Source organism: Heloderma suspectum, chromosome 5, assembly GCF_057233095.1.
Source record: "Heloderma suspectum isolate Gila_16-S chromosome 5, 16-S_ref, whole genome shotgun sequence".
In the NCBI taxonomy this organism is placed as follows: domain Eukaryota; kingdom Metazoa; phylum Chordata; class Lepidosauria; order Squamata; family Helodermatidae; genus Heloderma; species Heloderma suspectum.
In genome coordinates, this window is record NC_139462.1 from 184,992,834 (window position 1) to 185,018,104 (window position 25,271).

A 25,271-nucleotide genomic window follows, 5' to 3' on the forward strand; every position below is an offset into this window, starting at 1 on the left:
GACTTAAATTGTCTTTAATTGAGGTTTACAACAAGAACATTTAATATGAAAAAAGCAAAAGAGTTCTGAAGGGATACAGCTGTCTAAGGAAAGATGTTCCTATTTGAATTTGATTGTCAGTTTCTCTGGTCTTTTTTCTGGATTGCTGCCAAGACGTTTTTCTTCACAGGTGGGCATTTTCTCCCAATCAACAGTTGAGAACTCCATTACAGAGCGCTTCATTGCCCTCACAGAGACCGCATCCTCTGGATTTTCAAATGGAATTCTTCATAAGAATCACAAAAAAAGTAATTGACAATATATAGCAATGAAGTTAACGTTTAAGTAATAGATTTCTGACATGATTATGATTCACATTTCTATACCGCCCAATAGCTGGAGCTGTCCGGGCAGTTTACAAAAATTAAAAACATTAAAAATACAATTTACAGAGATTAAAAACCATTTACGTTTTAAAAAAAACCCACACATGAACAGACAATATACACAAAAGAAACATATCTAAAACAACTTCAAACAAACAATCTCAAAAGCAAACAACCATAACCATAAGACATTCCAGGATCGATTAAAACTTATCATATGCTGCCAAATGCCTGAGAGAAGAGAATGGTCTTAAGCTGGCGCTGAAAAGATAAGTGTTGGCGCCAGGCAGGCCTTGTGGGGGAGATCATTCCACAATTTGGGGGCCACCACCAAAAAGGCCCCCTCCCTTGTCCTTGTCTTCCGAGCTTCCCTCGGTGTAGGCAGCTGGAGGAGGGCCTTAGATGTTGAGCATAGTATATGGGTAGGTTCATGTTGGGAGAGGTGCTCCGTCAGGTATTGTGGGCCCAAGCCGTGTAAGGCTTTATAGGTTAAAACCAGCACCTTGAATCTGGCTTGGAAACTTACAGGCAGCCGGTGCAAGCGGGCCAGAGTCGGTCTTATATGTTCAGACCTTCTGGTCCCTGTTATCAATCTGGCTGCCATATTTTGCAAGAGCTGCAGTTTCTGAAAAGGTAATATGTGGTACCTAATGCATTCTAAATATTTTGATAAGTTTATTTTGTACCATATTGTCACAAAAAATAAAGCAAAGTTAGTAGAAGCCAAAGGATGCAGTCTAGCTACTTATGAGCATCTTTAAGGCCCACCATTCAGTGCCAAGGGGTAAGAACAGTGCCCCGCATTATAAAAAACCAGCAGCAAAAAAAAGTGCAGAGATCTAAAGGCACTAAAATAGTTCTTTAAGTGCCTGGGAAGATAAAAATGTCTTCACCTGACACCAAAAAGATTACAACATAGGTGCCAGGCAAGACTTTCTGGGGAGGACATTCCACAGATAGGGTGCCACCACTGAGAAGGCCGCCTCTTGTGGTCACTTGCCCTGCCTCATTTGGTGGGGCACCTGTAGGGGGCTTCAAATGCTGGTTTTAGGGTCCAGATAGTAAATAGGGAGGGAGACCTGGCCCCAAGACATTTGGGGCTTTAAAGCAGGGGTGGGCAACGTGGCCCTTCAGCTATTGTTAAATTGCAACTCTTATCAGTCCTAGGTAGCATAGCCAAGGGTGAGTGAGTGATGCCTACATCAATGCAGCGCTCAACATCTAGATTCAAAGAGGCGAATCAGGCTGTTTTACAAATCACTCAGGCTCCAAACTGAATCTTGTGGTCAGTGTGCACGCAGACACACACCCACAATCTGCCAATCAAGATATCATGTCACACATATGCTGAAGTGGGCCTGAAACCTTATGGCACAATACGTAAGTTTTTAAGGTGCCACTAGGCCCTTGTTTGTACTTGTAAATAACCGGCAGTTTTGTATTTACATTTTAATACATAGGAATGAAGAAGTGACTGATCAAACCACTTACTTAACCAGGTGATTTCCAAACTCACAACCTTAAAACAAGATTAGAAAAAGATATTGAAGTCTGTATACCACTTTACTCAGTCGATGTATAACACTAAACAACTACAGTCATTTCTAAATGCCATTAGTTTTAAAGGATGTGTTGAACAAACTTGGCCAAAATCATTTACTGAATGAGACAGTCCTTTCTAGTTTCTGCTGGTGATGGCTTATACAGTTGTTTGTAATTTGCTTTTGCGTTTTCTTATAGACAAAGGCTTAGGGCGCAATCCTATGCATGTTTAGACAGACAAAAGGCCTAGAATTCCCAGCATTCCCAGCTGGCTGGGGAATCCTGGGAATTGTAGGACTTTTGTCTGTCTAAACATGCATAGGATTGCACCCTTATTTGCTTGCTTGCTTTTCTTCAAATAAAGTATGACACTGGCAACATTGAGGGGGAAGGAGCAGTAGAGGTGTTTAGTTTTTAAAGGTGCAATCCTATGCATGTTTAGACAGACAAAAGCCCTACAAAAGCCCTACAACAGCATTCCCCAGTCAGCATGGCTGGATGGGGAATGCTGGGAGTTGTAGGACTTCTTCTGTTTAAACATGCATAGGATTGTGCCCTTATCCACTGATTCTGAACTTTTGGTGGGTCTAGTCTAGCACAGCAGTCACACTGACGAGCAACGGAAGGGGGGGGGGTACAAATCCCTGTGGCTCAACAATCACCCTAGTCCCAAGGCTTGAAACCAAGCATTCTCCCTCAAACGACAAAGAAGGCAGCTATATCTACACAGCATGCTTCATAAACATTATTTTCTTTTCACGGGTCCTCAAAGTCTTAAATACTTCAATACTGAAGATCTAGAAAAGCTAGGGATATTTAAATGACAGTAAATGCCTTGAAGAGTGACTTCTGCCAGGTTTTGTTGATTTAAAACGGGGGTTAACATTCATTTTGGCCACCAAGGGGCACATCTGATTCTGGTTTAGGGGTCGCGTGCAATTATGGAAGTTTATATGAATTATGAAAGCCATTGAGCATAAGTAGGAGTAGGAAAACTATGATTCATCTGTGTTGTTTTCCCAAATTACTGCTAAATACCTGGAGGCAAATGCATCACTTTTGTGGGTGTCGGACTAGATATTGCCTTAGGCAACAGTGGAATGTCTATTCTCTTCCCAAATCCTATAGACTGAAGGACAAGGGTCTTCTCATGGTTGTAAATATGTAGAGCCGATTCTCTTTCCTTTTTGGTTATTTCTGTAAAGTATGAATAGATGGTATTATCTAATGCCTCCGCTTAACCATCTGCTACTTCTCAGAAGGGTCCCAAGTGCACTGCAGTAGTAAACTTAAGGACTTGGTCTGTTAGAGTCATGATATGGTGGTCGGCACATGTACCGTGCGTGGGGAGCCTTTAAGAAAAACAAAAAATGGACAAATGCTGTCATTGACTAAGGCTGGCGTTCCATGGACTCCCATTCACCAAGCAAAAAGTCAAATGAAGAATGTTCATATTAACAAGAAGACAGCGTATTAATCTCAACAGCATAGTGGTAGGATAAGCACGAATGAAAGATTTAGAACAAGAAGCTCTGACATCATCTTGAGAATCATCTCAAGTACAGTGCAGTTTTTAACAGCACTATCTAGGGAACTAATTAAAATGATCATGTCTATAGATAACAAATGTGTGAGCAAGTATATTACATATGCAAAATCTTGTGTAAAATGTAGATTTTAGCCATGTCCCACAAATATTAAAAATAGTAATGTTAGAAAATAACACCAAGAAGAGCGATACCTCATTAAAAATGTACTAGTCTTGCCAATGGATTGGTTAGATTAATTGACTATTAATCAGTCCAAAACCCTTGGACTAAAACGTTTTGATAGTTCAATGCACACAATGGTAGATGGTAAGAATCATATTAAAAGAAGCCTTCTGTAACATGTCCATGCATTATCTAAAAACCAAGAGCCAGGACAAGACTTAAGGCACAATCCTATGCATGTTTGGACAGAAAAAAGTTGCACAACTTCCAGCATTCCCTAGCCAGCATGGCTGGCTGGGGAATGCTGGGAGTTGTAGGACTTTTTTTTCCATCTAAATAGGCATAGGATTGCACCTACAGTGATGTTTAGATTAGACCCATCGAAATCTATGTCTCTCACTGATTTCAATGGGTTTTCCGCAAAGCAGGGCTAAGTCTGGATCCAACCCACACTATCCTTTTGTAACAGCCCTAGTACTAAGGGGTTATATGACTTGTGTAGTTTGTAGTCTAATGTTACTAGAAATGAAGATTTGCGGCAATAGTCGAGGGAGTTCCTTTAGATGCACCCAGTGGTTTATCTTTACTGCCACTGGGACTTTCAACATTTTTGTTTTCAGCAGAATCCTCTCCTGCTACGTTACAAATTGCTTTTTTTTTTTTTTTTTTTGGGGGGGGGGGAGCCCTACAGCTCCCAGCACTGACTTGCTGGGACTTGTAGGACCTTTTTTTCCCTGTCTAAACATGCATAGGACTGCACCCTTAGTTGATGTGGTTATGGGAACTTGGAAGCGATTTCCTACTGCTGTTTTGTGAAAGATTTTATTTAATAGTCTCCGGAATTAGATGGTTTATCCATAGGTTGCTTATTTTGCAGCCATGGATGTTTTACATTATCATCAGTGTCTATATTTTTTGCATTGCATTACCCCGGACATCATACTGGCTCTCTGAAAACTAAAATAAATTAGCTATTACAACTGCCCCTAACCACTCTGGATATGCAAATTCATCATGAGGTAGATTTCTTAAAGTAGGTCCAATTTTTTTTTTTGAAACTTAAATGAAATCTTGTAAAAGACAAAGGCATACTTCTAATATTAAGCTCTCCAAATTGGAAGGCCCGGATAGGGATAGAAAACCAATCACACAGCTGTAATTTCCCTGCATATCAGATCTTACAAAATAGCTCTACTGAGTGAGGACAGCCATAAGAATAATGTTTCTTGTTCATAATTGCAAAAACATGTCTGTTAAGAAAACAACTTCTACCTTTTCTGTCAAGCAACGTTACTGAAGGAATGTGGTATATTACATACAGATGGTATCTGCAATCGTGTGACAGTGGGTTATTAAACAGGTCTGCAAGAGTTGAAGCAAAGAGAACAATAGCCAAAATTACTGAGCAGAAACTTGGCAACTTCATGCATATTTCAATAGATACTATACAAACATAATCGCCCAGTTCATATTCAGAAAGTACATCCTTCCTGAACATAGTGGCCCTATTGTGAGGTGCATGAAAAAAAACACCCCTGCAACAAATGTCTTTTGGTGCTACTCTGTGTGACAAGCCTTTTGAAGTACTTGTTTATTCCTTACAATTAACTGGACAAACTTTGATACTCTGATCAAGGATATATAATCCACAAAATTCCCATTAAGTATTGTACTAGGGTTGCCAGGTCCGGAACATTCCAGGACCTGAGATTTCAGGGCCCAAACCTGAGACCTAGGGACGGCCCCGGTGATATTACAGGAGGTCACCAGAGGTAGGCCCAAGGGCAGGTATTTTGCTATACACAAGGTTTTTGCTACACAGTTTAACCCACCAACCCCACTTCCTCCCAAACATTTCTCCAGAATAACAACACAGAGAAAGCAATTTGCAGCAGAGCCCACTTATTGAAAGCGATGCGGGCGGGGGGAGAAACCCATTTCACACACAGGCAAACTGAGGCAGCAGGCAATTAACTTTAATGACTGTGCGAGAGAGAGAGAGAGAGAGAGAGAGAGAGAGAGAGAGTGAGTGAGTTTGGGTTGCATAATCTCAGCATACTAATTCACAGAACCAACAGAGAGCAGGCTTTTTTTAAAAGTGGCTTAAAAACACAGACACACGCACACACACCATTTATCCAGAGTATGTCACAGAGAAAGGCATTTGTAGACAAGCCCACTTCTCTACGATTTAGTTACATTAAAGGGAGATAGGAGACCAGGAAACCCATTTCACACACAGGCAAACTGAGGCAACAGGCAATTAAGAGTCAATAACTGTAAGTTAGAGAGTTTGGGTTACATAATCACAAGGGCGGTATTAAAGTGTGGCGCAGCAAACATTAAACAGGAGGAATTTAGCTAGGGACATGTGTTAACTTGCACCACCAAAAGGAAAGAAAGAATTTTTAAAACCACATGTTCACAATGTGACTCAGATGCATTATATAGCAAAACAAAATGGATTCCAGGCCCAAATTTACAAACACCAACCCAACCCAAATGTATCTAGAGTAACAACACAAATAAAGCAATTTCTAGCTGGGCTGGTTTCTCCAACACTGAAAGCAAAGTAGGGGAGGGAAGAGGGAAAATAACCATTTCTCTCACATACATGGGAGTAAGCCCCATTAAAGTCAGTGAGACTTACTTCTAAGTAGACTTACATATGATTGATATATATCCCATCATTTGAAAGCACTTGGCACACACAAGCGAATAATGCCAATCTGTATTCTATCACTAACAACAACAACAACAACAACATGCTCAGCAGTGTCCCTGAAAAAACAAGTGCTGGAGCTCAGCTGTCTCTCAAAATGATCTCTGGAGAGTTACTTTCCTGGGCCTCCTCCCAGCCATTTTCTCTCTCTTGTCATGTCTTCCTCCCCTTTTCTTCCTCCCACTCTTGCTTTTTTCTCCCTATTCCCTACTTTCACCCCTTTCCTGATCTTTTCTTTCCTCTTTCTCTTTCCTTCTCGCTCTGCCCCATCACCAGTGGTGTAGCAGAGGCAGGACTCAAAGGGATGCAGCCCCGGTACTTTTTCATTAGCAGGGACTCTGATGTCATCTGCCACCCCCCTCAGAATTCCCTGTGCCCTCTTAGCTTAGCTGAGATCCTCACTGTAGTTGTGGGGAGAAAGAATTTTCCAAGCAACAGTATATTGTTCCATGTTGAAATGCAAAGTATTTGGGATGACTCGGTCTGGAATGGGCAATTAAGTTCTATTCGCTTTACCAAAGACATGCTTCCGGTGGAGATGGAAACTCCTAGAACTGGTTCGTTGATATGGATCGACACAGCTGCCTGGAATCTTGGAGACTGTCACAGTGAGCTCCTGCATTCCCAAATTTGCTACACCACTGTTCAATCCAGCTGGGTGTGTGGACATTTCTGTTTGAGGGGGAGGGGGGAGTTATAATGAAGGAGCTTAGGGAAGGCTAATGGGTAATGGTGGGGCACTAAGGGAGTGCGCAAGGGAGCTGTTTAAATGAGAACTGTCCATGAGGGCTGCGTTGAGAGGGTGAAGCTTCCATACAGTATCATATTTTGAAAACCTAAAATGTTTGTGTTTGAGTGAGTGAATGAATGAAAAAGATTTTAACACCCCTGCATTTTTTTCTCAGACATCCAATTGAAATACCACTGCCTTACGCTCAGCTGCACTGTTTTTGGATCCCAGTTGAAGGCTGTATATCTTACAAGGTTGTACAATCTTAGAAGGGGGCGTGGCTGTGAGGGGGCGTGCTGTGACCATCACGAAGGGACCCTGCACTTCTGAATTTGCCACTACACTACTGCTCATCACTGTACTGCCCAACAATCCCAGGTTGTCCTCCCTGCCACCGAGATTGGGCTGGTGAGAGGAGGATGCATGTTGTGGATGTTGTCTTGAGGGGACCATACAGGAGGAGGAGGAAGAGGATGGAGAAGAGCTGCCACTACTTCTCACCTTGCACAGCCCTCCCTCCATTCCCTTCCGCCATGCCCTCCTCCTCTTTGAGGAACCTCCCCTGGCCCCAGCCAGCAGAGAGCTCTTGCCCAGAGATTTCTGCTGCTCCCCTCCCACCCAGAGACTTTGGGTGAGGACCAGAGTCCTGGCAAGCCTATATTGCACTGTGCATCTTCTCCCTCCCTATGCTAATGCAGACAGACCAGCTCCAGGCATATCTAACAGCCAGAGACTGTCACCGGAATAGAATTGCCACCTCTCCATTCCTAGTTGGGAGGTTTCTCATCAGACTTTGGCGAAATTAGAAGCATTCAGAATCTCAAGCTGCTCAGAATGTTGAAATTCAGGTCTTCAGGGTTTGGGGGGAGGGGCAACTGAGCTTTCCTAAGACATCATTTCATTTCGTCTATCCCCAGTATTCGGGTGGGGGGGCTGCATTGCCCCTCAGGAACCCACCAAGGTCGCACCACACCCCGCTGAATTTGCCATGATACTGGTGGTCAAACTTGCTGCGATTTTGCAGGGAAACAAGGCTTGGTGGGAGAGCACACTTTGTTTCCAAGAAGAACTGTCATTCCAAGCAGCTTCCAGGAGTGCAGGTCTTGCAAACTCTCCACGTGCATGCTCTCCACGTGCCCTGTTTCCCTGCAAAATCACTGCAGATTTGGCCGACAGTACAATTTCAGGAGAACAAACGGGGCTGCAAAAACAGCCATGGGGAGGGGGATGTGTTGCCAACCCCTGACCTGTATTAACACAACAGATTTAATTTCGTTCTTATTTATAAAGGAAACAGCTAAATTCATTGGTATATCATAGTTAACAGTAGTTCATTTACAGGGGCAGAGAAGTAGGAAACATTTGTTTACAATGAGTATGAAATAAAAATCACCATTACCCATTTCCAGAATTCTTTTTCTTTTAATACATGTAAAAGAGGTTCTGTCTAACTTGACCCCAGTCCTATATATTTATACAGCTGCACACAGAATAGTTTATACAGATGGCAGATGGACCAAGATCCCAAGATTGACATAAGGGTCAAATCTTTTGCTGTTTGCTGGTTATGATTCCATTATAAAAAGTGACTAACAAGTATTAGCAGTCTGGGTCTATCTGTATCAACATCACTAGCCGTGTGGCTGAAAAACTTCAAAAATCAATGCAGGCACATCATCCACAGTCCCATCTCTGTCCAATGCTGTATTACATAACTGTTGTATGTGACACTGTCATGATTTATGGTATTGTTGCTTTCCCAGTGTAGAAGCATTCTGCTAGCCTGAGACACTAGTACAATACCAGAGGTTTACCTTTCCTGGTAAAGTAAGCGTAATGCTTATAGATTTATTTGAAAGCACATGAAATGCACATGATGGTTTGGCAGTTTCCGGCTTTTGTGCAGTTTTTTCCCCATTCTAAAAGGTTGAAATGCCTTTCCTAAGCCTTACTTGCTGACACAAAGGAATTAAAACTAAGATGCCAGTAGTTTTGGCCCTGCACCTTTTGTCTTGGGCCTCATCCACTACTGGAATGTGGCCCCTGAGAACGTCTCTGAAACGGAATTCGGCTCTCAGGCTGACAGAGGTTCAACACCTCTGCTTTAAAGAATGAATAGTTAAAACCTGTGCAGCCCAATCATATGCATATTTTTGCAGTAATATCTCCCATTCAGTTCAATGTAGCTTACGTCCAAGTAAGCTTTCACAGGGATGCAGCATTAGATATACAAGGGCCTCTTGTAGGTATACAAGTACTTCTACATGTGCACTGGCATATCTCACGTTTTTCTTTCAGTTTTATTTATTATTTATTATTGCATTTATATCCTGCCTTTTTTCCTCTTGCAAGGCACCCAAGGCAGCTTACATTATCCTCCTCCTCTCCATTCTATCCTCACAACAACAACCCTGTAAGGTAGGTTGGGCTGAGAGTGTGTGACTGGCCCAAAGTCACCCAAGTGAGCTTCCATGCCGAGTGGGGACTAGAACCCGGATCTCCCAGCTCCCAGTCCAACACTCTTGCCACTACACCACACTGGCTCTCACATTGTGTCAAAGACAACTTGGCATGTAGGCCTTTGAACTGCTGCCACGATGTGTAACTATATTATGTCACTTCTTGTTCCTCATGTCACCAGGGAAAACCTCTAAAAGACTAAGAAGGAACTAAGTCAGTGGTAAGTCACAATGACATTAATGCCTTGTCTTCTGAACATGAGCTTGGGGAGACATTTTGAGTGTGTAAGGGGTCTTTTAAATAATGGCAGCATCTGTATATAAACTAAATTCTGTTTTCTATCTAATGACCCTGAAAAATCTTATCTTTTAGAAAGCATGCAATTCTGGGAAGTCTTTCCTCTCCTAAAAATGAACAAGAAAATTATGCTAATTAACTGTATTCAAAGAACCACAAGATGGCAGCAGTAGAAAGAACACTACTTTTATGCCTAGAAGGTAGATATTCTATGACTTCTCTGGAAATAATATTGATACTGTCAAGCAGTGTACACAGCCTGAAACTCTGAATGCAAGAAGATAATATGTACAACAGATACAGCTGGTAAAATAGTAGACCTACCATTTTATTAGGACAGATAGCTGTTGTTGTTTTTCCTAAATATAATATGTCATACTTCAATTGCTTTAACTCTATGCCTACCCTCCCATTTCTGTTTGAATGGGGATATATCTATTGGGTTGGTGTCAGACTCAATAGTCGAGGTCCCACTGAAATAAATGGGACACGTTAATCATAATGCTGAATTCAATAAGAACTAAGTGCTTTTATTATGTTATTAGGTTTTTAATGGGAATGTTACTCATTGTAATTACTTGTATTTGGTTTTAATGTTGTATGTCATCTTGAGTGCCTTCAGGCAGAGAGGCAACTAGTAAATATTGTAAAAAAAATTAATAAACATATCTGGATTCAGTGGAAGGCATATTTTATATGCAAGCAGGTGCACTACTGAACTATTTATCAGCATTTTGTCTGTAAAATAGAAATAGTCATTACTTTTCTATATTCTATGGGGAAGTCTGCACTTGTTCACTGTGGGACTGTGTCAATTTGAAGCATCTATAAGGATCGCGTGACCTCAGTCTTGGGTAACATACTTTCTTCTCAGCAGAAGCTTTTGTGAGCTGCCCAGAGAGCTTTGGCTATTGGGCAGTACAGAAATTAAATAAATACATGAATACATAAAGTCCTGTAGCAACTGATGTGCTTACATTTATAAAGAAAGAACGTATACTCAGATTCTTTTAACGATGGGAACATAATAATCTACATTAAATTATCTTAATACACACTTTTGCTTAAGAAAAATGCCCTGCTATCTCAGACCAAGATCTATCCAGTCCAGCATTCTTGGGGAATTATGGGAGTTGTGCTTTGGCAACAACACAAGGGCATCAGGTTTGGGAAGGCTGGTTTAGGCTGACATCTTATTGTTTTGTTGTATTATGCTGCTCTTCTGCTTATTAGATGCTATGGAATGTTAATGTGGGATGTTTTATTACAGGGGTGGGCAGAAAGATCTGCGGCTGTTCTGTACTTCAGCTCCCAGCATTCCTGACCACTGAACATGCTGGAAGGGGCTTCTGGGAGTTCAAGGCTCAAACATCTGGAGATCTACCTTCTGCCCATCACTGTTTCATTATATTAATTATATTATATTATCTTTTACTATTGCAGTTTGTAAGCCACTTTGGGAGAACATTTTAGTTCTGAAATGTGACATAGACATTCTATCAATCAATCAATCAATCAATCAATCACCAATCAACCAACCTGGGTTGGATCCAGACTTAGGCATGCTTAGAGAAGACCCATTGAAATGAATGGGACTTAAATTAGTCATGACTTACTTGCACTATTTACTTCAATGGGTCTACTCTAACCATAACTGAGTCTGGATCAAACTCTCTATCTTTGCCCTCTCCCCAATTCTAGAACATGTATCTGTCTGGCCAGTTGACATGAACCTGAGATACAGGAAGCTGGTCCAGTCTCATAGATGATCATTTCAAATTCAATATTTTAAGTCATTTTTAAAAAATGCTATCCATAATGAAACATCTTAGAATAATCTGACTGGCATAGGATCCTAGGGAAAGCTGACTTGTTTTCAACTTCAGTTTGGCTCAGCTTCAGGTTCAAGTCACCTTTATGTTTCTTGCCATCAAACATTCAGCTTGCTATCAGCTGGCTGGATGATATTAAACACCTCCACTAATTACTTTACTAAGGCATTAAATTAGTTCCGACTTCTTAAAGTCCCGAAAGCCTAGTATGATCTATGAGCGCATTCCTTTAGGGGGAAAAAAATGGAGAAAGATTGCTTACACTTTCACTTTCAACAGGTGAACAGTTTATAATCCTACTTCCCTGGAGGCAATTCCATACGGCAAAACCTGGTGGCGCCAGCACCGTCTTGTTTATCTGAATATGAAATTGCAGAGTCTCTGGCATTTTCGTTTAGCCCATGCTCAGCTCAATAAAGTTTTTTTTTTTAAAAAAAAAATGCATGCACTAGTTAAAACCTATACTGGAATGTTTAATTATAGAATCTATTTGCTCAGCAAAAGACCCGTAAAGGGGGCGGGGGTGGATTATTTCATTCCATCCTCTTCCTCACTATGTTTTTCTATGGAACCTATGCGTGGGCGCTGTCAGTGATGTTCTGAGTAGGGGGAAAAAAAGCAACGTTATTACTTAAGGTCTGCAGGTTTCTCATTCCTTGTAGTTCTTTCACTGCTCTGTCCAGTTTTTTCAGCTGGTTGTTGTGGAGCAGCAGGATCTGCAATGAATGCACGTGTCTCAGAGTACCTAAAAAGCACAACAGTAATGATCATATAGAAGCTCTAACAGAAATAAGGCATATGTTAGTTATGTGTCTTTGAATACCATTCAAAGGCACCTTTGAATGCAATGCATAGCATTCTGCAGTCAGTGTGCCCTTCGTGCTCTGTTTGTGGGTTTTCTCAAGCAACATTCTTCGCAGAATGGACAAACACATTCTAGCTGTGGCCACCAACAAGGCGGCATACATCCAAGGCCATGCTTGCTTTGGTTTATGTGATACTTCTTTCCCATTCTTGTATGAGGCTCCTACAGGTGTCCCAGTGGGGCCTGTATGCAACAATGCAGCATCAGAGTGTCCCAGACAATTCACCAGCCATGTTAATTGGTGCTTAGTTCCCCTCTGGTTAACTTGCAAGGTTGTAAACTCATATTAGATCAAAGTATAGCATAGGTGCCCCCTTCATCCCACTGACAAGACAGTTTTGTCCCCAGGCTCATTTCAAACTTTCATTTCACCCAAACCACCATGTTCCCTGCCTGCTTCCTGTAGACCAGGGGAGGTGCCTTTCTTGGCACCCACCAAGGTGCCCTACCCCTCCCACATTTCTTAAATTAATACATGTTGCAGGTTTCTGCTGGTGCTGAAAATTGTGGGTTCAAAGAATTTGTTGAGTGTGTTGGGGCTCAGACCCCACCTCTGCTTATACTCATTTTGGGGGGGTCGAGTCACTTGTCCTTTGCCACACCTCCCATGGTAGTCATTTTGTGGTGGTGTCCAGGGTAGTGTCTCAAATTGCCAAATGTGCCTATGGCCCCAAAAGGTTGCCTAACCCTGCTGTAGACCTTTGCCTTCTCAGCCAAAACATGTCTCCACAACTTGGATTGTTCAGATCTTTCTTCTTCTACTTCTTAAAGGACTACCTTTCCTGACAAGGTAACTTATTTATTTATATTACTTATTGATAATGTATTTAGAGCACAGGGATTAATTCACAGATTATCCGTGCAGGGGTACACGTTGCCCATAGACAACTGGCCTGTTATCCTTCATAACTATACTACTCCACCCACCTTTTTATCTTCTTAGGGTAAGCATGTACTCTTCTGCCTATATTTCGCAAAGCATGATGTATTTTGTCTCAGAACATTCTTACAGCCCTTTCCAAGCACATCAAACATATCTGGGCTCCCAGAAACCAATCCCAATTCAAGAAGGATAATGTTAACACAGTACCTGCTATATCTCTGATATCATTGTTGTTGAGGTACAGTTCAGTCAAGCAGCAGTTATGCTTCAAGGAACTTAGATTCTGAATCTAAATGGTGAGAATTGGAATAATAGGTTTGGGTCATTTCATTGATAAAGAGCCGCAACATATTTATTGGCTTCATGGATGGAAATGGTCCTGTAAAAATTCCAAAATAACATAAAACATCAATATAAACAGATCGAAGAAATGCACAGTATAGAGATGCCCAGTTTTTGGCATATTAAACATCTACCTATAGCAAGTATGGCATACATTCCAAAAGTCATGACAGTAAACATGCAAGGAGAGGAAGCATGCTAGCCCTTGGCCCTCTGCTGGGCATTCATCATCCTCTAAATGTGGAGGGTGACTTTCTGAAAAGGAGAATCTCCTGTATCTGTGGATCCTCTACACGCATGAAAAATAATAACAATCAGCATTCTGAGTCATGTTTAGAGCCTCCACAGATACAGGAGACTCTCCCCTTCAGAAAGTCACCCTCCATGAGTTCATGGTGATGACACAGAGAGGCGGGGCTAGGTCACTCCCCCCGCTCACCTGTTTACTGTCATAGCTTTGGGAAGGCCTGAGTAGGGCTACACTGGCTAACGCCTCTTAGAAAACTGTCTTTAAATTAGCCTGTTGAATGAGCTTGGTCCAGTTTCAACTCAAATTAAAGTTTCATACAGAACATGAACAGAACAGAGAGCTTCGGCTATTGGGCAGTATAAAAATGAAGTAAGTAAGTAAGTAAGTAAATAAATAAACAAACGAACGTTCCAGAACAACGCTAAAAAAGCAAACACACCCTAAAGCCAACCAATTCCCCAAATTTATTTATTTATTTACAGATTTTCTATGCCGCTCTATCCAGCAAGATTCTGAGCAGTGAATAATTTAAAAAAAAGGGGGAAAAGAGTCAAAACACAAAACAAAAACATTTAAAATCAAATTATGCCAATAAGATGGTGGCTGGTCAAACAGAGCAGTCTTCAGCGGGTGCCAAAAACAACATGTCAGCGCCTGCCTGGCATCAACAGAGAGGAAGCCAGTACACTGAAGGCTCCCCTCTAAGTGGACTCCAAAATTTGCTGTAGTAGCAAAAATAAATTCATGGTGTGCAGAAACCTCAAGCGTTTTATTCTCTGTGCCTCTGCTCTGAAGAGGCACATAACACTTGAAGTGGGGAAAGAAGAGCTTCAGCAAAGGCTTACAGTCTGCGTTCAAGGTGCAGTATCCAGTCTCTGTGGGCTGGAAGACAGAGTGTTAGACAAGGATCAGAGAAATAGGCATTAATTATGGCCTAACACTCAAAAACTGCAAGTGAACTAATAAGCTGGTCCCTTATTAATTATTAATTAATTTTTGTGAACCGCCCAGACAGCTTCGGCTATTGGGCGATATAGAAATGAAATAAGTAAAGAAATGAAATAAGTAAAGTAAGGCATGGTCCGAAGGCACATGATCAGCAAACTTGCTGAATGCAAGCATGTGGGGTGCTTGGATGGATAGCCTGCCTGCCTGGTAAACCCGCCTGCCTGGTAAACCCAGTTATGCCGCCTTGAGATCCATCATGGAAGAAAGGTGTGAAATGTAATAAAATACACAAACTTGTGTCTGGAGGAGGAGAGGTTCCACAGCATCGAATGCACAGTCATTGGGAAAAAATAAATTCCTGCACACAGAAATCTAAATGCCAGCAAGGAGGGTTTTAGGCTAGCTTTCTCCCATCATTGTTTTGAATGTGTCACAGTTCTTGTTTTTCAAGAGGGAGCATTCCGCCATATCAGACCCAGCCACCCTTCTTCCACTTAAAGTGGGACATTGAAGATACAGGTTTACCACCTCATCTGTTGTTTGTGAAAACAAGGTCTGAATCTCTACAAGATATCACTGAATCATGAGAAGAGTCTGGGACTTGTATTAATGCTTTCCATGGTTAAAAAGGAAAGGTTACAAAAAAACCAGTACGTTTTCAATCTGTTTTTTTCTTTTCTCATTATCTGTTGACTTCACAATCGTGTTGGGAGTCTCATGTTGAGATAAACCGCTGTGGTGTGTTTTTGAGTATGGAGAATAATTCTCTGATATCTTGAAATAATGAGTTGAAAAGAACAGGATATATACCTGAGATTGAACCTGTTTAAAAAGCCACTCTGGGACCGACTGAAGTCCTTAGGGGCAAAGAAAACTGACAGAGGCCATCTATCTGCATCATACAACGTGTTACAACTCAGCTCTAGTGATGTACTGATTTTGTTGAATCTGTTCCATCTGAATTTCACAGATTGTCAGGTGTCTTTCATTCCATTGTCTGCTCGTTGACGGAATCTTTTTTTTTTTTAAAGGATGTACGACGATTTCATTCCTAGTGCACATTTATGTATATCAAATGTCCTTCATGTTTATTCCACTATGTTCAACAGCAACAGTTCACAAGTCTTACATGTTCCCATAAAGATGTGGGAAAGGGTCACAAACAATCAGTAGTTAGAATTCACCCAGAGGCTCAGAAGACAGAGAGGTGGCCTTATGTTGTACAGGCCTGATCTATGCAAAGAAGCCGACTGCTTACTAGTAAGCTTTTGTGTCTCCACATTTAAAGATTTAAAACATTTTAATTACTACAGCCTTTCAGCATAGTTGACATTATGCAGCGTACAATTACAGTTAGCCCAGGGCAACAAACCTTTGTGCACTCCCAAATTATGTGGAATATTACAGTATTTTCCCCCCAAGTCTTAAACATGCATCCATATTTACAGCCATACATAGGCAGTGACAGAACCTGTGGGTAAGTCATGAGACTTTGAAAACCCTTCTGCCTGTCTATTTATTTTCTTGACCAATCATGATAATATCTGTTTAAATAAATATTTCTGTGTTTAAATTTAAATATAGTTCGTATCACAATTTCAAGGACTGCCTCTGGCCCACTATGGACACTGCTTAAAGCCATCTGGTTTCATTCTTCAAAAGAAACTACAGAGTCAGAGTGGCAGATGGCATTCCAAATGGCTCTGACCTGGGAGATTCAGGACAGATAAATGGAAGGACTTCCTTACACAGTGCATAATTAAACTATGGAATTCATTTCCACAAGATGTGGTGATGGCCACCACTTTGGATGGCTTTAAAAGGGGATTGGAAAATTCATGGAGGAGAAGGCCATCAATGGCTACTAGTCCTGATGGCTCTATGCTACCTCCAGAATCAGAAGCAGTATGCCTGTGTGCACCAGTTGCTGGGGAACATGGGCGGGAGATTGTTGTTTCACTCATGCCCTGCTTGTGAGTTTCCTGCAGGCAGCTCATTGGCCAGTGTGTGAGCAGAATGCTGGACTAGTCGACTAGATGGACCCCTGATCTGATTCAGCCTGGATTTTCTTATGTTCTTATGACCGGGGAAGGACAGACTTGGTGCCTGGGGCTCACCTGGAGTCACAGTAGCCACTGTCTCTGGGAAAGGACCCAAGACCAAACTGTTCCTGAACCAGCAATGTGTTGATGATACATTTACAATGCAACCAGTGGTGTTCCTAGCTAATTTTAGACCCCCAGCTTCATGATTTAATTGTGGCTCTGTTTAGACAGCCATGTGTATTACGCAACATTTCTCCCCACACTTAACCACCATTCCATGTTTACAACTGCTTCTGCATACCTTCTATATTAGAACAACAACAAAATGGTTTTCTAACGTTGATTTTTTTTTTTAAGTAATACCCCGAGTATGTGTAGTTTTGCATTTGACTTAATTCATAGCAGCATGATGAGTAGAGGAATAAAATGGAGTTTGCTTCTGCTGCCCTCATCTCCTGCTGCGCCCTCGGTGGTCTTTAAGGGGAGGCGGGAGATGGCTGGGTTGCAGGGCCCTGGACTTTGCCCCCTAGCTGCACCACTGAATACAAAGCACAGAGACACAGTACAAAGCACAATCCAGCAAAATAAAAATAAGAATGAGTCCAATTTATTCCAGTGTGAAAGTTAAGAATATGCTTACACCTTTTCTTTTGAAAATTCAAAATGCTGGATTTTAGATGGATTGTGCCATGACTGTAAACTGAACAAACTGCCACCACCATTACTTTTCTTGCCAAAAATATAGCCAAAAGTATAAAAGTCATACAAACATCATATTTATTACCTTATTATTGTTCAGCCACAGATACCTTAATATCCGGAACCGTGATAAATCAGGGAGTTCTCTTAATCCTCTGGAAGAAAAGTTATATAATTCAAATTTCTAATACCCACTTAGATATTAAACTATCCTACTGTACATAAAACCACTGCAGTGGCTTGTTTCTGAATATCACTAGTAGTAAATAAATGATTTTTATAAATTAAGTACCAAAACAATCAGTTTCCTCATTTTAAGCTCATTTTTTGGTGAAGAAACTAATGGCCAGTAGCCCAGTTCAGTTGATCGTATCTCAGCTTAATAAGCCTCTAAGAGCACAATCCTACCGGGGTAGGTGGCCGCCTCCGAATTCAGAGGTGACCGCCTATCCAATGCAGGGCAGGAGCAGTACGGAGGGGATCGTCCCCTCTGCACTTCAGCCTCTGTGCATTTGCAGCTAGATAGCTGATTCTGGGTATCTAGCTGCAGGAAGTTGGAGGGGGGGAAGCGGCAGCTGGACAAGACATTGGATGTGTTGTACTGGCATTTCCGACTTCCCTGCTCTGACATGCCCTGAGGAACACCCCATTTTTGCCACTCCGCATGCCTCTTCCGAGCACAGAGTGCAGGGCCATTCCGCGCTGCCTTGTAGGCAGCGCGGGAGGGGTGGAGATTGGTTCTCAGGGAACTGACCTATCCTATGGCCATCTAGCCGCTAACTAGTGGCCATAGGATTGCTCCCTCTAGGTGCAATCCTATGCATGTTTAGACAGAAAAAAGTCCTACAACTCCCAGCGTGCCACAGCCAGCCTGTCTAAACATGCATAGGATTATGCCTTTACTGTTTTGTCCAGAATGGGAAACTATGGTTAGCAGCTTAAGAACAAGCCAGGATTTTAAACCACAGTTTGAGGTTGGTTAAATATCTTGACTTCTTCCAAAGCAGCTAATCATAGTTTACTGATTCAGAGAACACAGGAAACTATGATTAGAGACTTCTTGGTTTCACAGCTCATGCTGTGAAGGAAGGGGCTGTGTTTGCATGCAAAAAGCTAATTCATATCTCACCTTATGAAGCCAACATATGATTATCCAAAGATAGCCAATATGCAGGTAAGTAGTCAGTCCCATTGGTGTTACAATCTTATACATACTTACCTGGGAATACGCACCTTTGAACACAATGGGACTGAATTCTGACTAAACATATTATGCGCAGTGCATAGGATTGCACTGTACAGTGAATACCATTTTGCTATTTCCCTACACGAACACATCCATATTTCAAACTATACATATATTTGTTCCCATTCCCCTTATGTGTTTTCACAGTCCTCTGGTGGACCTGAGCCAAATGGTGTCTGATATGGGGCCTCTATTATTATCTTTGAATCTCTTTCACTTTCAATAAAAAACAGCTGCAGGGGACCCCAAATTTGGACCACAGTACTGGGGGAGGGTTAAGTCTTCCCCAGTGTGCTGTTAGCTGTGAATATGGGAAAAGGCAGGTACAAATATCTCTTACTCCTTCACAGCTAATAACAGCTTCATGGGCACAATGAACATGGGCTTCCATTTTAAATGCAGGATCACGATGGCCCCCCTTTACATGCAATTCCCGGCCCCCCTTTTCCCTGTTATCTGCATTCCCTTTATGTTTCATTATACAGCCACTAGAAGGTGCTGTAGTCAAGTGCCTCTTATTGCGGGATTTCCTCTTTTTGGAGACCTCAACGTGCTGTAATTTGATAGCTCATTATCTTCGATCTTCTTTAAAAATGGGATAAAGGTAAGTTAGGCAGGAGATGCCTTGGAGGTTGTTGACGTCATGAAAAGGACCCGCAAACTTCCATGAGTAACCAATCTCAATAGCAGGATAAAAGTGCTTAGTGGAGACTCCTTAAAAGAAAAGTAACTTGCCGAAGCACATAAGTACAAGGTAGAAGTGGGGGCTGAGCTCCAAAACACAAAACCACTGTTTTGAACTCAAAGTTGGCCCTGGAGGGCAGAATTTTGCTTTACAACATGCCAGCTTCCCAGTTGTTGTTTTTATGTGCATTTTTTAAAAAAATGTAAAAAAAGAAAATAAAAATTATGAGGGACAAGGAGCCTGGTGGGCAGCAAGAGAGGTGTCTGTGGGCACACTGGTGGCCGTGGGTGCTGTGTTAGACACCCCAGGTTTAATCACTCTTTGAAAAAAGCCACCTGGAATAGGTAGCCTTTCATGCTGCATTCTGTTTACAAGCCAGCTTGTTTTGGCAATTAAGCTGTGGCTTAAAGCTGGACAAAATTCTCAATCTTGGTACAATTTTATTTATAAAATACTGATGTGCTACAGACTGCAGAAAGAAAACTTGGAATACACAAATTGCTTCCATTTCCCCCCCTCTACAAATATAAACTTAATTCTTAATTCATTCTATATCTCCAGGCCTACCACAATCCTTTTGATGATCAGGTTGCAATCCTCAAAACACTTACTCTTGAGACATTCCACTGAAATCAATGGTACAAATCTGGAGAAACTCATCTGAAGATTATACCCAAAGGCATTTAATTTGTTTCAAGTAGAGTTTAATTCCAATGATATCTTAAACAACAACAATCCTGCTCCTTTACCCAACGCTTCTAGTCTTTCCATGTCCTTTATAAACTGAGTTTTTGGGGCCTCCAGCATTCTTTTCCCATTTACTGCTAAACTAATCAATTTCCTTAAGGTGACAGCTCTCCGAAGCAGAATTTCCTAGCTTCATTAATAGTGTTGGAAATTTACATGCACAGGCTTTAGCGGTTACTAACGTTCTATTCCAGCCCCATTCTAGTCAACAGAACATCAGGTCAGCTGGTTTAGATGTAATGTTCCTGATACTGCAAATATGGACTTGCTTGCTCCACACTGTCCCTGGGTGCTTGGATTCTATTAATTATTTCCTGTTTAGCACAAACCAAAGTTGCAGCACAGGATCAAATCATGATGAGCAGTTCTGATTTGGAGGGCAAGCAGAAGCCATTGTTTGCGTGTATGGATGTAGTGGCGAACTATGGTTTGCTCTAAGGAGGAAGCAACTAATTGAATGTGAGTGCACAAGGTACTTCTAGTTGTTTGGCTATTTCTTGATATGCTGAGAGATCCCTTCAATAAGAACTAAGCTCTCACCTCTGGAAAGTCTTTGGTCAATACCATGAAACTACGGTTTGGCGAGTAACACATAGCTCTTGGACCAAATCTTGCCTCCCTTCTCCTCCTCTTCCTCTTGCTAGTGATGGTTCTTTTTCACAGTGAGATGGGGAAGGAAGGAAGGAGAAAGCAATGCAGAATCTGATCCTATGCAAAGTAAACTTATTAAAACCAGTGGGTTTAGACATGCCTAACTGTTCATAGGAGTGGGCTGTTATATGCATAGCACATGTACAAGAAAAAAGATTGCAGGCAGTGGACAAGATAAAGAGACATCGCCTTGCCGACCACCTTCTGTCTAACTCACGTGTGTGCATACAAGTTTTGGTGACTGATTAGAGTTCCTACCTTATCAAATGTTTCTGCAAAACATGGCCCCTCCAGGAAATCCTGACTTGTATGGCAGATAACTTCCTTCTGCAGAAAGTAGAGGTAGAAACTAGAGGATCTGCTATCCTTGACTTGATCCTAAACAACAGAGATGACTTAGTGGATAAAGTAGCAGTTACAGGAATTCTGGGGGAAAGCGACCATGTTGTACTTGAGTTCTTGGTTCTAAAGGAAGCAAAAGCCGAGTGTAGCCAAACGCGTACCCTGGATTTTAGGAAAGCTGATTTTAATAAACTCAGAACAATGATCAGTAAGGTCCCATGGCAAGCGACTCAGGGCTCAGTCCTGGGCCCAGTGCTCTTCAACATTTTTATTAATGACGTGGAGGAGGAGGTGCAAGGAATGCTGATCAGATTTGCAGATGACACAAAATTGGGCGGGATAGCTAATACCTTGGAAGACAGAAATAAAATTCAAAGGGATCTGGATAGACTGCAGCGCTGGGCAGAAAACAACAGAATGACATTTAATAGGGATAAATGCCAAGTTAGGAAACCTAGGAAAAAGAACAAATGCACAGTTACAAGATGGGGGTTCCTTGGCTCAACAATACTACAAGCGAGAAGGATCTTGGAATTGTTGTCGATCACAAGCTGAATATGAGCCAACCATGTGATGTGGCTGCAAAAAAAGGCCAATGCTCTTTGGCGCTGCATTAATAGAAGCATAGCTTCCAAATCTCAGGAAGTACTAGTCCCCCTCTACTCAGCACTGGTTAGGCCTCATCTGGAGTACTGTGTCCAGTTCTGGGCACTGCACTTTAAGAAGGATGCAGACAAGCTGGAGAGGGTTCAGAGGAGGGCAACAAAGATGATCAGGGGACTGGAAACAAAGTCTCCTATGAGGAGAGACTGAAAGAACTGGGCCTGTTTAGCCTTGAGAAGAGAAGACTGAGGGGAGATAGGATAGTGCTCTTCAAGTACTTGAAAGGTTGTCACAGAGAGGAAGGCTAGGATCTCTTCTCAATCATCCCAGAATGCAGGACATGGAATAATGGGCTCAAGTTACAGGAAGCCAGATTCTGGCTGAACATCAGGAGAAACATCCTGACTGTTAGAGCAATATGACAATGGAACCAATTACCTAGGGAGGTGGTGGACTCTCCCACACTGGAGGCATTCAAGACGAGGCTGGACAGTCATCTGTCAGGGATGCTCTGACTCGGATTCCTGCATTGAGCAGGGGGTTGGACTCGATGGTCTTGTAGGCCCCTTCCAACCCTACTATTCTATGTTTCTATGAAATAAATCCATAGCCTTCTAATGCAGCAGAGTGATGAAATCAAACTGACCTGTCTTGAATAACCATTCCTAAGAAACTGTAGAAATGAATTTGCTAGATGGGAAGTTGGATAATTTCATACTTCTTCATTGTCGTGTTTGCTGTCTATTTCTCCTGACAGTGTGTTGTATCCAATGGTGTCATTCTGCCAGCTGAAGGGAACAGCTGCCGAAACAGATTTCGCCTTCCCTCTGCACCCCACCCCGGCACATACCCCAAATCTGCTCCAAAGGGTTGGGGGACTTCCAGGCACATTTGGGGCACATGAATGGGAGGGAAGAGGATGAGGAAGTTCCATTGCGTAAGTAGAGGGTTGTATCCACCCTAAAAGTTTTGCACTGTTCTATTTGATTTTGATATTTAGACTATGCTAAGATGAACCTTAGCAGTGCTGGCTCCCATAAAATAAAGACAAAAGAGTGGAATTTTACCATGCTGGCCCTCAAAATGCTGAAAGGACATGTGATATTTTTATGGAAAAAAACCTTTCCAGTTTACCCATGCAAATAGTGTTCGCCTACAGGTTGCAGTGTACATTAATCAAACTTAACAGTCCCTTGCATTAGCTGAAAAAACTATACTTACTTTTCCCCAAGGTACAAATCTGTGACTTCTTTATCTTTTCTAAAGCCACATGTCTTCAACTGTTTTTCTAAAACCTGAAAACAGAGTGTGTGTCAGAATGTATAATTGAACTATAATCAAACAATTAAGTTGAACTATAATCAAACAAAATATATCTATGAAAGTGGAAAGTGAAATTCTAGTATCTGTTGCTTAACTATTTTTTAAAATGCTACAGCTATTACATTCTATTTTTAAAATCTTTGTTACTTCATTTAGCTTCAGTGCATGCATAACTGCATATTTGTGGGAAAGACAGCCCTGAATGCCTTAGGGCAATCTTGGCTCCTAGAAGATAGGAGAAATGTAGATATGAGATTGGTTATATAGCTCTTGGCTATTAATTCTTTGTTTTCACCTTGTGGAATCTGAGGGGGTGGGCAAACTGCTTTGAGGACTGAGGTCTAATAATGCTTGTTCTCTTGCCTATCCTGGATACTAATCTGGGGTAGGGGTGAAAAGAAGCACCTTTTTCTGATACAGGATATGGAATATGGGCTCTTTCCTATGAAAGCATTCCACATGTCCTGGTTACATTTAAATGCACTTATGACATGCACTGGTGCATTCACATGTGTCAGCATACTAACAAAAAAATGGCCCAAGCAGTGGGCCATTCACCACCAGTGTGCTACTATTACCCATGTCACAAAGCACGTTGTAAGTGCAATTAAATACGATCAGGCAGGCCTGGAAAGCTACCCTGGTTTTCCCTTGCCCTGTATATATCAAGTCTCAGAAAATGGAGAATGTGGAGGAGGCTGCCTTATAACAAGTCAGAACATTGGTCCATTTGACTTAGAGTTGCCCACATCAGGCTCCCCAAACCTGGCATCTTCCAGATGGGTTGGACTAGAACTCCCATAATCTCCCACCACTGTGGCCCTTCTGGTTGGGGATGATGGGGTTTGTAGTCCAACACATCTTAAGGACACCAGGTTGAGGAAGGCTGACCTACACTGACTGGCAGCAGGGGGCTCTCCAGTGTTTCAATCAGGGGACTTTCCCAGCCCTCCCAAAAGCTGCCCAGGATTGAACCTCCAACCTTTTGCACTCAAGTCATGTGCTCTACCACTCAGCTATAACCCTTCCCTCAAAAGACAACTCACTCCTAATGATAAAAGGGAAAAGACAGGAAAATCCCACTCCTTAATTTGAAGGAATCCATCCTAAATCATGTTGCTCACATGTAAAACCGGCAACAAAAAACCCCCAACAACTATGTAGCAATGGAATGGACATTGTTGTTTAATACAAAACCCATGTGGACTGGGTTGAAGCTGTCTAAATCCACATGTTCATTTGTCCCAAGGAAACACCATCAGCAGGGGTTGAAAGGAGGGAAACACATGTGGAATTCTCCAAAGAAAGGGCACATTTTAAAGGTTTGATTTTTTGTGGTGTTAAGCAGTCAGTCAATGGGCTGCTTTTTTTCATCCCAGCTCTGACAATTTTTGGAGAAAACTGACAAGGGAAAGACCAAATGAAGAAAGCACTTCTCCCTGCACCAGGACAGGCACAAGCATGGAGTCACTCACGTTCTCGGCTGTGAGGTTCTCGTTGCCACTAGATGTGGCCGCCATTTTGGAGCTGCACTTCCTGAGCAATCATCACAGCAAAGCCAGCTGCTGTGGGCAGGGAAAGGTGAATGCCAGTCAAGGAATGGGCGATGTAACAGCTAACTGGCAGGTTTGCAAGCTGGACCAGAGAAGCTGTTTGTCAAGATGGAGGTCCCTCCTCCATGATAGAACCAAGGAGGGAAGACGGAGAGAGCACAGCCTCGCTGGCAGTTGGGACTTGACAGTTGGAGTGTGGTGGTTAGGTTGAGAAAGAAAAAGTCGTGGATTCGATCTAAGCCTGTCTTTGTCCCACACAGGTGTAGCTGAACAATCCTTTAATGACCCCAGGGTTAGAGTTAGTATAGCTAGAGATTGTACCAAATTAGTTTCTTTTGCTCTTGAGTCTCTATCTATTTCTCTCTCTCTCTCATTTGCTCTCATTACTGGAGTAAATGAGCGGGATGGTGCACACCACAACAGAAGCGC

At 42.0% G+C, this 25,271-nt stretch overlaps 1 protein-coding gene across 1 annotated transcript; it reads right to left on the reverse strand.

Annotated features, from left to right (window-relative positions):
• Positions 1-24,809, reverse strand: LRRC72 (leucine rich repeat containing 72). The gene is made up of 9 exons (XM_084859826.1): positions 24,765-24,809; positions 23,188-23,261; positions 17,778-17,847; positions 13,616-13,697; positions 12,292-12,405; positions 4,892-4,981; positions 2,946-3,104; positions 1,857-1,884; positions 1-265 (listed from the first exon to the last, which is right to left on the reverse strand). The coding sequence occupies exons 1-9, from the start codon at positions 24,807-24,809 to the stop codon at positions 100-102; spliced, it is 828 nt and encodes a 275-aa protein (XP_084715952.1). The 3' UTR covers positions 1-99.
• Positions 24,810-25,271: the final 462 nt, after the last annotated feature.

Excerpts from the sequence above, each read along its gene's own strand:
- LRRC72 (XM_084859826.1), bottom strand. The coding sequence starts at position 24,809 with ATGGCGGCCACATCTAGTGGCAACGAGAACCTCACAGCCGAGAAC. Across the intron at positions 13,698-17,777 it reads TGTGGCTGAACAATAATAAG|ATTCAGAATCTAAGTTCCTT; the intron begins GTAATAAATATG and ends CTCACCATTTAG. Across the intron at positions 4,982-12,291 it reads GAGAAACCTGCAGACCTTAA|ACCTGTTTAATAACCCACTG; the intron begins GTAATAACGTTG and ends CAACTCTTGCAG.